The sequence below is a fragment of the Arvicanthis niloticus genome, chromosome 10 (assembly GCF_011762505.2).
Source record: "Arvicanthis niloticus isolate mArvNil1 chromosome 10, mArvNil1.pat.X, whole genome shotgun sequence".
Classification (NCBI taxonomy): Eukaryota; Metazoa; Chordata; class Mammalia; order Rodentia; family Muridae; genus Arvicanthis; species Arvicanthis niloticus.
The window spans coordinates 38,685,421-38,701,834 of NC_047667.1; the positions used below are offsets into that span (position 1 = coordinate 38,685,421).

Sequence of the window (16,414 nt, forward strand, 5' to 3'; positions counted from 1 at the left end):
AAGAAAGCTAGAATGATGAGAACTGCTTGTAACTAGACATTGTAAATTCCTATGTGGTCTTGTTTAGACCAGTCCTACCCGAGGCTCTCTAACCTCACATGACCTCCAAAGAGGTCAATGAGTCTATCACATAACAATGCAGGAACTTATGTTAACCGTTTTTTGAAATTTTCTAAGTCTTTTACAAATGCAAGGAGTGGGCATTTTACTTATAATGTACCTTACTATGCTTTCAGAGTATTTAATAAAATAAATACTCTGAATGAGGTCAATAGTTTTATTTGGAGTCAAATTGACTCTAAATGAGAAAACATGACTATATTGCTTCCCTGATTCCCTCTCAGTGCCTCTCTTCCATCTATGAGATACAAAACAAAATGCTGGGCTTTCCTATGAGACAGTCTTAACTATTGTTCTATTGCTATGAAGCAACACCATGCCAAGTCAACTCTTATAAAAGGAAGTATTTAATTGGGAGCTTGCTTTCAGTTTTGGAGGGTTAATCCATGATCATCATGGCAGGAAGTAGACAGGCATAGCACTGGAGCAGCAGCTGAGAACTACATTCTATCCACAGGCAGCAGGCAGACAGACACTGGGCCTGGCAGAAATCTTAAAGCCCAGAGCAACACACCTCCTTCAACAAGAAAATACCTCCTAATCCTTGCACAGTTAGTTCATCAATCCAGGACTAAGCAAATATGTGAGCATATGGGACATTCTCATTCAAATCAGCACAGACATAAATCATCTATTATTTAACCCTGGATCCCATCCAATACTTTTCTATATCTATGTGTCCTGGTGTCTTTTCTTCTGCAACATGCAGAACATGCTAGCCTTGAACTTGTGAAAATATCCTGCCGAATGCTCCAGATAAGCATGCAATGCCACAGATTCTCTGTGTGTTTTTGTTTTATGTTTAGGACAAAGTCTAGTGTAACTCAGTCCAGGCTGGTCTTGAATGCACAAATAGCTAAGACTGAATTCCTGTAAATTCCTCAACCTCCTGCCTCCACCTCCCAGGTGCCAGGATTACAGTTGTGTGTTATTACACCCAGACTTTAAAGTACCAAAGTTATAATATTCCAAAGTTCTAAAAGTTCTCTTAAAGGTCTATAATTTTATTCACCATAAAAAAAGGTCAGAGAAAGGTTATTAAAGTGATTCACAAATGCCAATGTAATCTAGAAGAAAGAATGTGCCAAGGTTTCTAGCCTGGATTCTGTTCATGAACAGAATCAGAGAGACAAGAGAGACATCAAGATTAGGACATGAAAGAAGCCAGCTCACAGAAAGACTGAAAATGCATCTCTACCAGGGTTACATGTAAAATCAACACATGCACAAGAAAAGCTTATGATATACAAATATGGGAGAAGGTGATCAGAACCCCAGGGAACTGGGGCTTTTGAGCCCTGGACTTGTGCAGCCTACAGGACCACCATTATATTTCTTAATAATCAGTCTTTATTTCTCTAATTATCAAATTGCACAATTCTTTGTTACAAGACACTAGAACCAAGAAATCTCAGAGATACACTGCTGCTCATATAAACAGTGTAATACCTTCTGCCTAGAATACTCCTGCTTCCCCATTCCATTCCATTTCACCTTCACCTGAGTAACCTCTACCCATTCTTTTATTCTCAGTGTAAATGTTCGTCTCTCTAGTCAGTGTCTCTTAAGTTATAGTGTACCAAGGCTGTATTATTCTTACATTATACATCCTAATATTAAGTGAGAAGTACTTTATTATATTTAAAGAACTCTTTCTCCTACATGAGTAAGTCTTTAAAATCGAGACCATGTGTCTCTTACAGGCTATTTTATTGCAGTGTCTGAAACAGCAGAACTGAGAAAGTAATCTGTTAAAGAAATAAGCCCTTTATAATAGTAACTCCTGCAGGCTCGTCTATCTTGAGTTTAGAAAAGCCTAAGAGACTACTACAGAGCTTATGTCAAAGGACTATGAGAACTGACTCTTTGAATAACCACATTCCTTTCTGTTATGAATACTTAACATCTGCCATGAGATTGAAGCAGAACAGGGCAACAGTTAGTTTCACAAAGCCTTGGCAAAAATAGTATATAAGGAAAATAAGTAGAAAAAGAAGTCTGAAACACGACATGAGCACACACATTGCCCCAGGAATGACTAGCACTCACCATGGGCACAAGCACAAAGGTACTCCAGTCTCTGAAAGTGCACCTACTATAATACTATATACCCTGGGTAGAATAAGATTCTAATTTAAGATAGAATAATGCAACACACAAGGCTGTATGTAGAACCATATGTAACAGAACACCTACAGAAAAGTCCAGTGCTAAAATAAGCCAGAAAGTCCACACTAAAGTAACATAAAACTGCAATTCTTTGTGCAGCAGGCAGGAAGCTGAATGGCTAAAGTTCACCTCTGCCCAGGCCAGCTTCTTCCCCTTGGAAGCATATCTTCTCCTAATAAACTGTCACTGCCTAGAATGGGATTCTTTCTGAATGAATTCTCTCCTTTTGCTTACAAATATCCACATGTCTCTGTCCAGTTCTTTGTCCCAGAGCACAAGAACCCAGATATTGCACCATGATTCCAAAACCAGGTGGTATCAATATTATCCTAAGAAAGCTGGAATGGAAAAATAATACAGGACACAAATACATTATGTGCATGACTAAACTAGAATCAGTCCTCTGTGACTATCATCAATAACAAAAGCAACTAAAACCTGAGTATTTTAAATACTTTTACTAAAAAACAAACCCTTTATTTTATACATTACCTGGGTATGATTTTCCTGAGAATCTGAACCATTCGTTTCTTGGTGCTCACGATGTAACCGCTCACCAACAGTCTGTTTATGTGTAGAATCTGAAAACAAGTTTTCAGTTTTGTGCTTGGCCAGATTTAATGACATCTGGTGATTTTGCAAGTGTTCCTTCTCCTCCTGCTTAATCTTTGACTTACTAGAATCTATACTAAAGATGTTTTCTTCTACAAGCTTCTGGAGGGTACTAGAGGATTTTTTTGGAATTTTGAAGCTGATCTTCTTTCTTCCTGATTCAAATGGTCCCTTGATTATACCACTGAAATTATAATTCTGAGGAAGTTGATTTTTCTTGCATTTCTCCAGTTCTTCAGAATTGTCTATATTATTTTTTTCTTTCTTGAGTTCTTTCATCTTCTTCTGGATAAGTAAGGAAGGCCAATTCTTTTCCTTTGTCTGGCCTTCAGCTTTAGATTTCATATCTTTAGTAATTTTAATGTGGCTGTGGTTTTTTACTTCATAATCAAGCTTACTTCCAAGGTTTGTCAATTTACAATCTTTAAGTTTAGTATCTTTAGTTCCATTTGATGAACAACTGTGTGAAGTAATTTGATTATTATTTAAATATGATGCTACTTGGGTTGAAGAACTGAATTTTGGTCTCTTTTTAGGCATGCCAACTTCTACACTCAATCTATAAAGCAGCACAGAAACTTAGGTTAGTTTTATTTGTCATACATTCTGTTGCAATGTGTCATTATGTTAGAGTTAACCAGGCTCATTCTCAACTTCTTAGAAATATAAGAAACAGGGCTGAAGGCTCAGTGCTTAAGAGTTTGTACTGCTCACAAAGAAGGCCTGAGTTTCATTCCCAGAACCCAAACTGGATAATCATAACTGTCTGAAAATTAATGTATACATTATATTTTTTATATTTATTCCCATTATTCACAAAAATTCCTTAACTATACTTTGAAAATTTTATCCAAAGAATGATAAAATTAAAGAAAATTAATTTCCCTGTGTCTACCTGTCATCATTCTTGACATCTTTAGTTGTAATCACATGATGGTTAATTAAAATAATTTTAGAGCCATATCTATAATTTGGAAATTTTCATATTTTCTCATATATATATGATATATAAAAATAATCTATATATGAGTTCTAAATTAGCTTCCCAAGCTCTCTACTAGCAATATAATAAAGTTATATATCTTATTATAATTATGTAGCAAAACCAAGTCCCTAGAGTTAATAATAATCCATACTCTAAGTGCATTTATACAAAGTTTTGATGAATTTTTACTTAATTTTTTCTTAAACTTCTAGTAATGATATTAACAGAAATATCTGCATGTACTAATCAAAGTAAATACAAGGTTTTCAAATTTTAAATATTTAGTCCTAGGCCAGCAAAATAGCTCAGTGGGTAAGGGTACTTGCTGTCACCATGCCTGACAACTTGAGTTTGATGCATGGACCTCATGTAGTAGAAAAAAGCCTACTCTCCCGAGTTGTTCTCTGACCTCCACAAACATACCACACCAAGACATACATACAAGCCCCCAACACAAAATAAGCAAACATAAAAATAATTAAAATTTGAATAAACAAATATTTAGTTCTGATGTTTATCATGGTAGCTCAAGATAAGGCAAGAAGATCTTGAGTTCAAGATCTAACCTAGGCTACAAGGCAGGTTCCAAGCCAGGCTAATCTATATGGATAGCAACACTAAGTCCCTAAATCTCAAGGATGTTGATAATAGCCCAGTGCTTGCCCAGCACACAAAAAATATTTGAGTTCAATCCCAAGTACTAAAAAAGATTTTTTAGTTTAATTCTGAGCCAAAACTGTAAAAAGATGTCACAAAAAAAAAAGAGAGAGAGAATTTACCTTTTCAAACTGTGTTTTCTGTTTGTATTATAGTATACAATGTCTGTATCATCTGGTTTCTGAAATTTAAAAAAATATATTTGGAAAATATAAATTGTGTACTGTTGTTGCAGTTACAAGGAAGAATGGAAAACATTTGTGCTTCTCAATAGGTTGACATAATAATTTACTTAATTTTTGTAATCATCTTAGGGCAGACATTATTATATTTATTATAAACAAAGCACCCAAAGCTTACAAAGTTTGGCATCTTTCTGATCATCACAGTAAGGTTAGTGGCACTGTCTTGATCTGACACACATCTGTCTGACTCAATGCCATCGTCAAATCTATATAATCTGCTGCAATTTGTCAAGTGCCTTTGAGCAAAGAGACCAGAAGACTGAACTTGTCCCCAAGGAACTCAACACCTTAATCATCTGGAATCAGTTTAGAGAGGTCTACACCCCTTTTTCCCTCTCCTACCTGATGCTGGGGGTTGGCTGGAAGGGGTTGGGAAGGAATAAAGGTTGGAAGGGTGAGAGATACAAGAAACCATTAAAGTAGCTCATAAAAAAAGTGCATCGACAAGAGAAAGGGGGGCTTTCTAGAGTAGCAATAAAGTGGGAAAGGACAGTGAGAAGGGGATAAATTAAATAGTTAATACCGGACCAAATTTAATTTGGCAGAGGACAAATAAGACTTGGGCCGGCAGTGTGTGCATTCAGTATGCATAAGGTCTGATCCTCAGCACTAAAAGACTGATACAGAGAACAATAAATTGAAACAAATTTAATCACAATCATATACCACATTGTATTTCAATCAATGACAAACTGTCAGGGGCAGCCCTGCTTATACACTAAAGGCCTAAAATCAACCATAGGCCTAGAATCAGCAATAGGCCTGACATACATGGCTGCTAACACAAAGTCTTGGGTCTCTGTGGAAAAACACTGAAACAGACAGCTATAAGCTATTGTAAACAGGCAGCTTTGGTGGAAATTTACCAGCCTGGATAAGAACTAGTAGTCTCAGGTCTTGTGGCTAGTCATAGACCTTGTGGATAGGTAGCCTTCTTGGATAGTACCAACTTAAATAAGGACAAGTGAATTATAGTCAGAGTCATAGTGACATGTTCCCTGAACCTTCACCCAGCCGATACCCTGTTCTGGAAGATATCTGTACTCCCCCTTCCCCACATCCTGCCTTTTTGTGTATATAACCCCTGTGTGAAAAAGTAAAAATGACAATTTGATCAGACTATAGACAAATCGTGGTTCTTTGCGTTCGCCTGTTTCCCCCATTCTCTCTTTCAGGTGACCTCCCCCTGCTGGACGGGGCAACAGACCACACATGTAACAGTGACCCACGATGAAACTAGAAAAGAATGAGTAGCTGCAAAAAGTCATAAGAAAAGGAAACCTCAGGAAAACACAAACAACTCCCAAGAAAAATGCTCAGTGAAAGATACTGCAGAAGCTTTTGCAGACCTCAACAAGCTACATGAAAGTTTTAAAAAACAGCCCACAACAACAAAAGATTTCCATTAATAGAGAATGTTTATGCTACAAGTAATACGTAGCCTGTTTACTAGTCAAATTTATGAAGACAAAACAAGAAAACTACAAACACATTTCTAAAGATGTTAGCTCTCAAAAACAGTCTCAGGCAAGTTTGTGGAAGTATGCGCAAACAAAGCACTAATATCACAAAAAAGATGACAGCGCCATGTGCTGTCACAAGTGCCAGATTCTGACCCTAACCTTGTGTGGAAACTGGCAATGTCTGTGTCTGTATATCCCCGTGTGTGTAAGTTTCTAACCAAAATTTTTAAAGAAAAAATTTAAGTTACATAGAAAAAATTCAGAGAAAGATACAAAAAAAGTGTTTCATATATTTAATAATGTGTCTTTTAATCTGTTATTACAAATGAGTCAAAAGGCTAAGTACTAAAGTTATAAAGTGAAAAGGCTACATTAAATTAAGGTTGGTCTATTATTGAAAAAATACTTTAATATATCTAATATAGCCTAAGTATATAGAATTTTTAAACTTTAAACTAATATACACTATTGCACAAGGCATTCACATTGACTCACTACTTATTCATGTTGAACAAGCTCTAGTCTTACAATCTTTTGTGACCTATTTTTACTCCTTCCTTCCTTCCTTCCTTCCTTTCTTCCTTCCTTCCTTCCTTTCTTTGGAAATGGGAATCTTACTTTATACCCCAGGCTGAACTATAGCTATGTAACTAACCTAGGCTAACCGTAAACTTATAGCAATCGTCCTGGCCTTAGCTGTCTGAGTGCTGGTATTACAGGTTTGACCTAGCACTGTGGAGGTGAAGACAAGTGAATCCAGGGAACTTACTGGCCAATCAACCTAGCCAAATTAGTAAGCTCCAGGTTTAGTGAGAGACTCTGCTTCAGACAATTAGATGAGAATGACTGACAAAGATATTCAACATTGCCTTCTTGCCTCCATGTGCATACACACACACACACACACACACACACACACACACACACTCATATGAACAAAGAAGTAAAAACCTAATATATTACTTGTGGCAAATAAAAAGGAAAAACAAAACATTGTTTTTTCTATTGGTTTTCACAAACTAAGCATAATAGAAAAAAATTACAAAAAACTACAAAGAAAATTTTTATATCATAAACCCTCTAACTATGCATTAAAACTTTACTATGTCCAAGTGTACTGAGTGTCAAAGCTCAGTTCCAACTACTGGAAAGAGTTAATCAGAAGGACTGATTCATCCAAGAGTTCAAGGCCCAGCAATATAGAAAGAATCAATCTCTTGAAAAAAACAAAAAACCTTAAGAAAAATAATATTCATTGAGTTATGGTATCTGAACACTTACCAGTTTTCTCTTCTTGGTTGAAACAGGTTGAACACAGTGTTCTGAACTAGTAGAACTTGCTGAGATTTCTCCCTCTTTCTTGTCCTAAGAATGTCATTCAGTTGAAAAAAAAAAATGAACAGAAAAGCACAAAATAAAGCATGACTTAATCACTATTAACATTTTCATAAATTGACATTTTCATTCAAAACTGAGCTGAGACCACTGAGAGACACAAATGTTAGTAAGAAGGGAGACTCAACTAGAAGGAAGAAAGAGTCAAGGGGAAATGAGATCTCTCGGTGCTTATACCGGAGGTGAGCTAAGGACAGGCAGAAAAGAACATAGTGAGACGGTATTGCCACAGTGAGATTCAATCCATAAGATAAAACCTTATGTCCCATTTTCAGTGGATCTTAAAGCTAAAAGGCATTGTCTTAAGACAATGTTGTTTGAGTACCTACTATTTTACCAAAGATATAGCAGACCATGAGCTGAATCTTAAAAAAATAAAATAAACCCTAAGTTCTTACCTCCATAAAGGTTAAACCTAGTGTAGAAATATAGAAATGTCTACTATGTTTATCATGTTAGATAATGCTATAAATGAAATAAAATAAGAAGTTGGACAAGAAAGGTGAAGAGCTATAAGGAAGATCTGCAATTTTTAAATGTATTCCTAAAAAACTCTACCGACAAGCTGAATGGAGGAGACCAAATAAAGAAACGCGGGCTGGGGATGCAGCTCAGTTGGTAGACAGCTTGTCTAGCATATTGAAGGCCCTGTGTGCAATCTCCAGGACCACATGCACCAGGCCTAGTGGTACACATTTGTAATCCAAGTGCTCAAGAAAGGAATGGCAAAGTAAATAGGGGAGAGTGGATGGCCTTCCCAGTCCCAGAACCAGCTTTTAACATGAGGATCCACAGGAAAGTACAAAGCCAACACGTGACATAATCTGACTCATATTGTATAGGATCACATGGGCCACTGTGTTACAAATAAACCATGAGGAGGCAAAGGCAGTGGCATGGAGAAGAACTTAGAAACCAGTGGAATAACTAAGGAAAACAAGTTCTTTGCTAGGATTATGGTAACAGTAAAAACAGAAATAGTGAGACTCTGAATATGTTAAAAAGATAAAACTGACAGAAACTGATTACGGGCTGGCTGCCCCATACCAAGTTTGGGCCTGAACTGAAAGAATGGAACTGTAGTTGACTAAAATAGGGAAACTGAGCTTGGGTACTTGAAAGGTTATAGCTTAAGAAAATGAATAAAAGAGCTGGGTAAGTAAGTAGCACACCCCTTTAATCTCCGCACTTGGGAGGAAGAGGCAGGCGGATCTCTTTAGGTTCAAGGCCAGCCCGATCTACCTATTGAGTTCCAGGAGAGCCAGGGCTATACGTAGAGACACCCTGTCAAAAAAAAAAAAAAAAAAAAAAAAAAAAAAAAAAAAGAATAAAGAAAACAACAACAAAAAAACCAAGAGAGAGAAAGAGAGAAAAAGAGAGGGGGGGGGAGGGAGGGAAGGAGGGGAGGGAAGGGAAATGGCTAAGAGCTGTGTGTGTACTGATGCATAACTATAACCCCAGACCTTAGGACAACTAAGACAGTGGGATAATGAGTCTAAAACTGGATTGTGCTATAGTAACAATGCCTTGAAGAGCCTGCTTCAAGAAAAAATATATGGAAGAATCAGCAAAAGAAATCTGAGAAACAGTCACCAAGAGACAAGAAAAATTAACAAAGCAAAATATCTCAGAAGTCAATTCTGGAAAGTATTTCAAGGCAAAGGTGTAATCAACTACAGCAAACACTGCTGGGATGTCAAAGCAGACTGCTCTCACAGTTAACTGTGGAGTTAGCAACAAAGAAACCGTTGCCAGTCTGCCAGAGAGCACATACAGAGGAATAAGGACAAGAAGACTCCTCACTAAGCCTCAAATTCTTATCTGTGATTTGAATAATAAAAATAACTACCTCATAGATCTGCAATAAAGTTTCACATATCACTGTAACTTTAAGGTGCATTTCTTTTCATTTCACATTTTTAAAAAAAGGTGTCATAAGTCAGCAAATTAAAATTCTTACTTCATCAAAAGTTGGTGAAGAGGCAGTCTGTTTTTTCTGAGACTTTTCTTCCTTTCCACAAGATTCTTTGATAGACATCTTTAGAAACTAAAATAAACATTCAAAACATATTTTTAACACAGTAAAATGTATATCACAAGCCATTTGTCACTTAGCTATATAGGACTCAAGTTTCACAAAATTATTTTCATCTTCTTGATACATCCAGCATAGTAAAAGCTAAACCACAGAGATTCACAGGGACTCTGAGTTTCCTTCACTGAGGAAAGAGAACAACTTTATTTTACTGGAAATATCAGGCTTATCTAGAGATACTAGGTGCTCAGAGCTCTCACAAGACATACTTCCCCAAACAACACATCCAAAAGCATTTCCTCCTGGCTATCAGATTGCCCTGCAGGTTTCTAAAAGACACACAAACTCCAGGGGGAGGGCTTTCTGAATCACATGCTGCCTTTGAATCTAGGTTTGCCTTGATGGAAGCTTTAAAGGCTCTCTGCACAGCAATCACTCACAGCATTTGGTTCTCTCACCGTTCACTTGTCTTTACTCAAATTCTCTTACTCTTTCAGTTATCAAGCAACTTTTCAGGAACGCTCTTTAAGACAATGCCTTGACGCGCGTTCGAATCCTGTGCTCCCGCTCCCAAGTCTTGTGGGAGAAAAAAAAAAAAAGTTTAAAAAAAAAAAAAAGCCGGGCGGTGGTGGCCCACGCCTTTAATCCCAGCACTTGGGAGGCAGAGGCAGGCGGATTTCTGAGTTTGAGGCCAGCCTGGTCTACAAAGTGAGTTCCAGGACAGCCAGGACTACACAGAAAACCCTGTCTCAAAAAAAAACAAAAAACAAAAAACAAACAAAAAACAAACAAACAAACAAAAAAAAAAACAAAAAAGACAATGCCTTGAATCTCTGCCTTCTCCTTTAAGCATCAGATCAGCATTTTGGCTGCCTAAAAGATTGCTGATTTTGCCCTACCTACACCTGAAAACAGATTAACAGTAATTCTTGATTTCTTAATACACTGTCACTATGTAATACTTCAAACAAACTGCATACATTTTTTTCTAAGTCCCAGTTTCATCTTCTGTAGATAGAGATAATTACCCTATAACTTTTTTTTAAGGAATCAAAGAGTAAAGTAGATATAATAACTACTTTGAGGCTGGTGAAATGGCTCACTGGACAAAAGTGCTTCCTGCACAAGCCTGAGGAGTAGACTTCATCTCCTAAACCCATGAGAGGAGTGTCCTCTCATATCCAAATACACTGTAACATACCTGCTCCTACTCTTATGCACACACAATAAGTAATAAAAATGTTTAAAACTTTGTACAAGGTTGTATATAGTTGGATCTAAATAAATACCTGTTGGCTTTCTACCTGCCCCGGCCCGCTGAGCCGTGAACTAGGATCCCGAGGACCTGGAAGAGAGAACTGGAGGACAGGGGAACGTGAAGAATGACGGCTTGTCTACAGTCTGATCAAACCGTGATTTTAATTTTTTCACAGAGGGGTTATATACACATAGAGGCAGGTTGTGGGGAGGGGGATGACGCAGGAGCGTAGGTGTTCTCAGGGGAGTACAGATATCTTCCAGAACAGAGTTTTGGCTGGGTAAAGAAGCAGGGAACAGGTCACTATGATTCTGTCTATGATTCATTTATTTTTATCTAAGCTGGTACCCTCCACCAAAGCTACCTATCCACAAGACTTATGACTACTTGTTCATATCTAGGTTGGTAGTTTTCCACCAAGGCTGCCTGTCTACAAGATCTATAGCTATCTGCTCTAGGGCTAGTGTTTTCCCACAGAGACCAAGACTTTGTGTTAGCAGGCATGTATGGCTGACTTAGGCCTATGGCTGATTTAGGCCTTTAGTGTATAAGCAAGGTTGCTCCTAACACTATCAGACCTAAAGTTCCTTGAAAAAGTGCTATATTAAAAACTTAGGTTTTGGGGCTGGTGAGATGGCTCAGCGGTTAAGAGCATTGGCTGCTCTTCTGGAGGTCATGAGTTCAAATCCCAGCAACCACATGGTGGCTCACAATCATCCTGTAATGAGATCTGATGCCGTCTTATGGGGTATCAGAAGACAGCTACAGTGTACTTACATATAATAAACAAATAAAAACTTAAAAAAAAAACTTAGGTTTTTAGTTCTAAGTTATCAAAAAAAAAAAAACCATAATAGATAAAATATGCCTATAATTCTAGCACTTCAAAAGCTACAGCAGGATTGCAACATGTCCTAGGGCAGACAGAGCTACATAATAAGTTCTTCAGAGTAAGACTCTATTTTAAAAAACAAAGCAAAACTCTGGAGAAATACTCATGAATGACTGGGTGAATGAATGAATGAATTCATTTTCCTCAGTATATCAACATTTTTATTCTGAGTTATTTCCAATCCTTTCTTAAATCACATGTTCTCTGTCCATGTCTTAACCCAGTTTTACTTTTCCAGTCCTACTTTAGAACAAGTAAATACCATTCATTAGCCAATAACCAAACCAAAACAAAAAAATCCAGAAAAGAAATGTAAGACAAGCACAGCCATACCTTATGGTCATAAACAGTCTCAAGCTTGTGGATACTGGTAGTACAAAGCAGCATCCTGTGCTGGGATACAGTAGCCAAAGACTGGAAACATCATCAGGTCTGCTGGGGCAGGACATGAAAGTGAAATCCAAAGAACAGGTAATAGTTGGCAGCGACAATATGAATATAGCAAATGCTATAAGCCAAGTAATTTCAATTACTCCTGGTCATTCATGATCTAAATAGGTAAAATTGTATAAAATAAGATCTCCCATCATTTGGGAGGCAGTGGCAGGCTACTTAGTGAGACCCTATGGCAAAAATAAAATAAGATTTTATGAACTTGAAGAAAATAAAATGCTAAGAGGGAGAACTTAAAAACATTACACGTCAACAGTCAACAAACTTCTAAGAACTATCTTTTAAGTACCAAAAATTGTTTGCCTTCAAAGATAGTTTACCGTTAACAGCTGAATTCATGCTAAACCTTCTGGCTTAGAATAGTCTTCTTTTCTCTTGTCTAAAGGACTTCATTCCAGCAGGATGAAAGGAACAAGAGAAAAGAAACAGAAAAAAAAAAAAATTCTAGCCTGCCATGGTGGAAGGAACAAGAGAAAAGGAAAAAACAAAACAAAACAAAACAAACAAACAAACACCCATTCTAGCCTGCCATGGTGGCCCATGCCTAGCTATAGTCTCAGCTACTTAAAGGCTGAGGTCAGACAGACTGAGTCCAGGAGTTCTAAGTTCGAACGAACAAACGAACGAACAAAAGAAAGAGAAAAGGAAGAGAAGAAAAGAGACAGAGACAGAGACAGAGACAGAGAGACCCAGCAGACCTGCCTACAGGCCAATCTTAAGGAGGTGTTTTCTCAATTAAGATTCCCTCTTCCCAGGTATGTCTCCAGCCTATATCAATTTGATCTAAAATTAGTAAGCACAGCATTATGTTGTGCTACAACATATTTTATATTCACACAAGGGTGAAGTTCACATTCCTTTTAAACTAACTTAGGAGGGCTTCCAGTGTAAGCAGTTCTCAAGATTTCAGCTTCTTAAACTAGGGTTACATACAACCCTACATTGGCAACATTAAAGTTTCTGAACACACAAAGACTAAAAAATTGTAAATCATGTGTAATGAATGCTAGGTGTTTCTATGCTAGGTGTTTCTGGTCATACTCTCCCACTACATCCTGTGACTTCACTGCAGCCTTGAACACAATACATGTGCACTTTGCATTTCACATGCCCGCATACCCACAAAACCCCAACTAATCTTGGCTGAGTCACCTGGGCTCATATTCATGACTACTGTATGTCATGAACTGCAGTGTTTTTACTGGAAATGCAAATTTTTTTTTGCTCTTATAAAAACATATTAAAAATGGCTTTTGAAATAATCCTAGACATAGTTCTGCTGGTATGTATTACTGTTTCTGTGAGGCCATGTCCTCAGCACTGATGATTATAACAATCAAACTATCAGTCAATCAACTCTGAAAAGTTGAATATTTTCTTGCAGTATCAAATATTCAATCAAGATTTAATTCAGTATGTAAAAATAAATAAGCACACAATCATTAGCACACAAACTTGCTTTTACCTTTAATGGTAAAATTACACATATAAAGAATTCTTTTAAAATAAATTTAAGATTTTCAGAAACATTTGATTTGTGTACATTTTAAATCCCTATAACCTTCGGTCCAATAAAATCATTTCAAGCGAAAAGAGATCAAAGACAGAAAAATTCTAAAAAGCCCTGCCATAAGATGATCCATCCAAAACATTGAAGCTTTTGATATTATAATGCTTATGTAGTGTCTTCCATAATAAACAGGGTTAACTCATATAGTCAAAGTCACTGCCTGGTATATATTAGCTAGGATTTCTATTGCTACAACAAAAACCATTGATTAAAAGCAACTTGAGGAGGAAATTTCACTAACATTTTCACAACATAGTCACTCAAATAGCCCAGCAACCAAAACCAAGTTTCTGGCATGAGTAACTTTGAAGTTGACCCTTGTCACCTACCAGGTAGTTTCAGTGTATCCTCGCTAAAGACCCAAAGCCTGATATGCCCAGGAAGGTCATTTTAATTCCTGATCCACAAAAACTGTGGAAATTAAGTTTATTGTTGTTGTAAGATATGAGATAACAGCTGGATATTGGTGGTACACGCCTTTGGTCCCAGCATTCACGCCTTTGGTCCCAGAGGCAGTCAGATCTCTGAAAAAAAGGCCAGCATGGGCTATCGTGCGTTTCAGGACAGACAGATCTACATTGAGAAACCTTGCCATGAAAAATGAAAAAAAACAAAACAAACAAAAAATATAAGATAGTTTATGCAGTAATGCAACTGAGGCTTAACATGCTCTCCTAAGTCTTTAAACTGAAAATTCCTTCATGCTTAGAAATCTGAACTAAAGCTGCCATGAAATCCCCATGCTAACATTTAATTGTTGTCATCTGTTTTCTAGCTGGTGTTAAATAAGGTTAAAATATCGAGTCAAGCTCTGAAATTAATCATTTACTCTTTTTATAAATTAAAAAAAAAAAAGCACTGAGGATGTTATTGAGAGATAAGATACAGTGCTTGCTAGGCATTCCCAAAGGCAGAAGGAGGAGTGAGGGCTGAGGTAGAGTGGGGTGTTCTGTAAATTAAAATACCATCTTTTTTCAATATAATATTTATTTATTTATGTGCATTGATGTTTTGTCTGTATTCATGTCTCTGTGAAGGCAACAGTTCTCCTTGACCTGGAGTTACAGATGGTTTTGATCTGACAAGTGGATGCTGGGACATCTGCAAGAACAGCACATGACCTAAACCAATGAGCCATCTCTCAGGTCCTAGTTACCATTTCTATAGGTTGTGATAGGTGCTATGGTCTCACTTTTAATTGTTAAATAGTCAATCCCCCATATAGGAATCCTAGTCAAAAAGAGATGATGGATTAAAAGGCTTTTAGTTGTCTTGTGATGCCAGGCTTCTGACCTTTAAGCTTGTACTGAGGAGCTAAGCAAATAGTTTACCACTGAGATAAGTACATTCGCAGCCCTTAAAGGCTTTGGAACTTGCAAAAGATTGGTGGAGACAAAGTTTATATTAAACTGGGGAAGGAAAAACACCCTCAAACACTCCAACTAGGAAGGGCAACGAGAGAGCAAACCTCCAGACAGCATTTCAAAGTGGCAAACAATAACACACCGCCTCCTATGGTTTCCCAACAGAGGGAAAACAAAAACCAAAAAACCGCACCCGTGAGCAAGGACTTAGCTTTATTAACTCAAAGTTAGAGTTTTGTACCTGAGAACCTTCCCTCCTGCCTTTAACGTTCATGACAGTCCCAAGGAGGGCAACCTGAAAGAAAGTTCAAGTTGGGGTTGTGTTTTTCTTTTTTCCCCGACCGCTCCGGTGTGCTTATTAGAAATAAAGAGAAAAGAACGAATAAGGCTTCGGTGATAAACAAGCTCAGGATTAAAAAAAATATATAAAACCTGAGGCGCAGAGGACTCCCTGGTGATATTCCTTGGAGAAGCTGAAATACATCAGAGTCCGCAAGTGCAGACCTTTGTTAGTAAAAGCTTTGAAAAAAAAAAAAAACCCTCAAACAACAACAAAAACGGGTCAAAACCAGCAAAACAATCTCTTACAACCACACCGCGCCTATTCTGGTAACCTTAAGGTTGTAGCAAACTTGAAAAAGTGAAAAGTGATCCGGTCACAAGTGTGAGGAAAGTTGTGGGGCGCGAAGCCAAGATACTACCTCAGGGAGCTGACAGAAAAGCGCTTCTGGGACTCCCACACAGCCAAGGCCCACTCCCTCCGAAGCCGCCACCCGTCCGCCCAGCGCCTCAGGTCCAGCTGGAGCAACCTGGCTCGCGGCCACACACTCCACAGAGCGGCCCGACCGCCGACCAGCCCACGGAGTCGTCCGGCCCAGACCTCAGCTCGCGGGTCCCGAGACCGACCGGCGTCCGGGCACCTGAGGCCGGTAGTGAAAAAGCTGTCGCCCAGAGAAACGCCCACGCGCCCCGAGTACCCTAACTTACCTGCGCCCGCGGCAGCGGCAGCGGCAGCTACGGCGACAGCCGCGACTACCCAGTCCAGTCGGATACCAAAAGCGCCTTCCCAGAGCCCGCTGCACACTGGGAAATGTAGTTCTGTACTCGGACCCCCCCCCCCCCCACCAAGCGCCGAACGCTCTAGACAATCCTAGAGTTCTGAGCTCTGTGTGTGTTTCCTCCAAGGACCGGAACTG

General features: G+C 38.2%; 1 protein-coding gene across 16 annotated transcripts in view; it reads right to left on the minus strand.

Annotated features, from left to right (window-relative positions):
- Swt1 (SWT1 RNA endoribonuclease homolog) overlaps window positions 1-16,388 on the minus strand; it is a 56,243-nt gene extending 39,855 nt beyond the window's left edge. For 2 of the 16 annotated variants that reach the window (XM_076941329.1, XM_076941316.1), the window contains exons 1-8: window positions 16,206-16,305; window positions 15,460-15,513; window positions 12,165-12,263; window positions 10,971-11,039; window positions 9,607-9,693; window positions 7,533-7,616; window positions 4,666-4,724; window positions 2,782-3,460 (exon numbers count right to left, since the gene is read on the minus strand). In XM_076941329.1, coding sequence (XP_076797444.1) covers window positions 2,782-3,460; window positions 4,666-4,724; window positions 7,533-7,616; window positions 9,607-9,693; window positions 10,971-11,039; window positions 12,165-12,218 — 1,032 coding nt within the window. In that variant the 5' untranslated portion in view covers window positions 12,219-12,263; window positions 15,460-15,513; window positions 16,206-16,305. Of the gene's footprint in view, window positions 1-2,781; window positions 3,461-4,665; window positions 4,725-7,532; window positions 7,617-9,606; window positions 9,694-10,139; window positions 10,258-10,970; window positions 12,267-15,459; window positions 15,514-16,205 lie in introns of those variants that run through there. The other 14 variants (XR_013112869.1, XM_076941318.1, XM_076941325.1 and 11 more) reach the window with 14 other exon arrangements.
- Window positions 16,389-16,414: the final 26 nt, after the last annotated feature.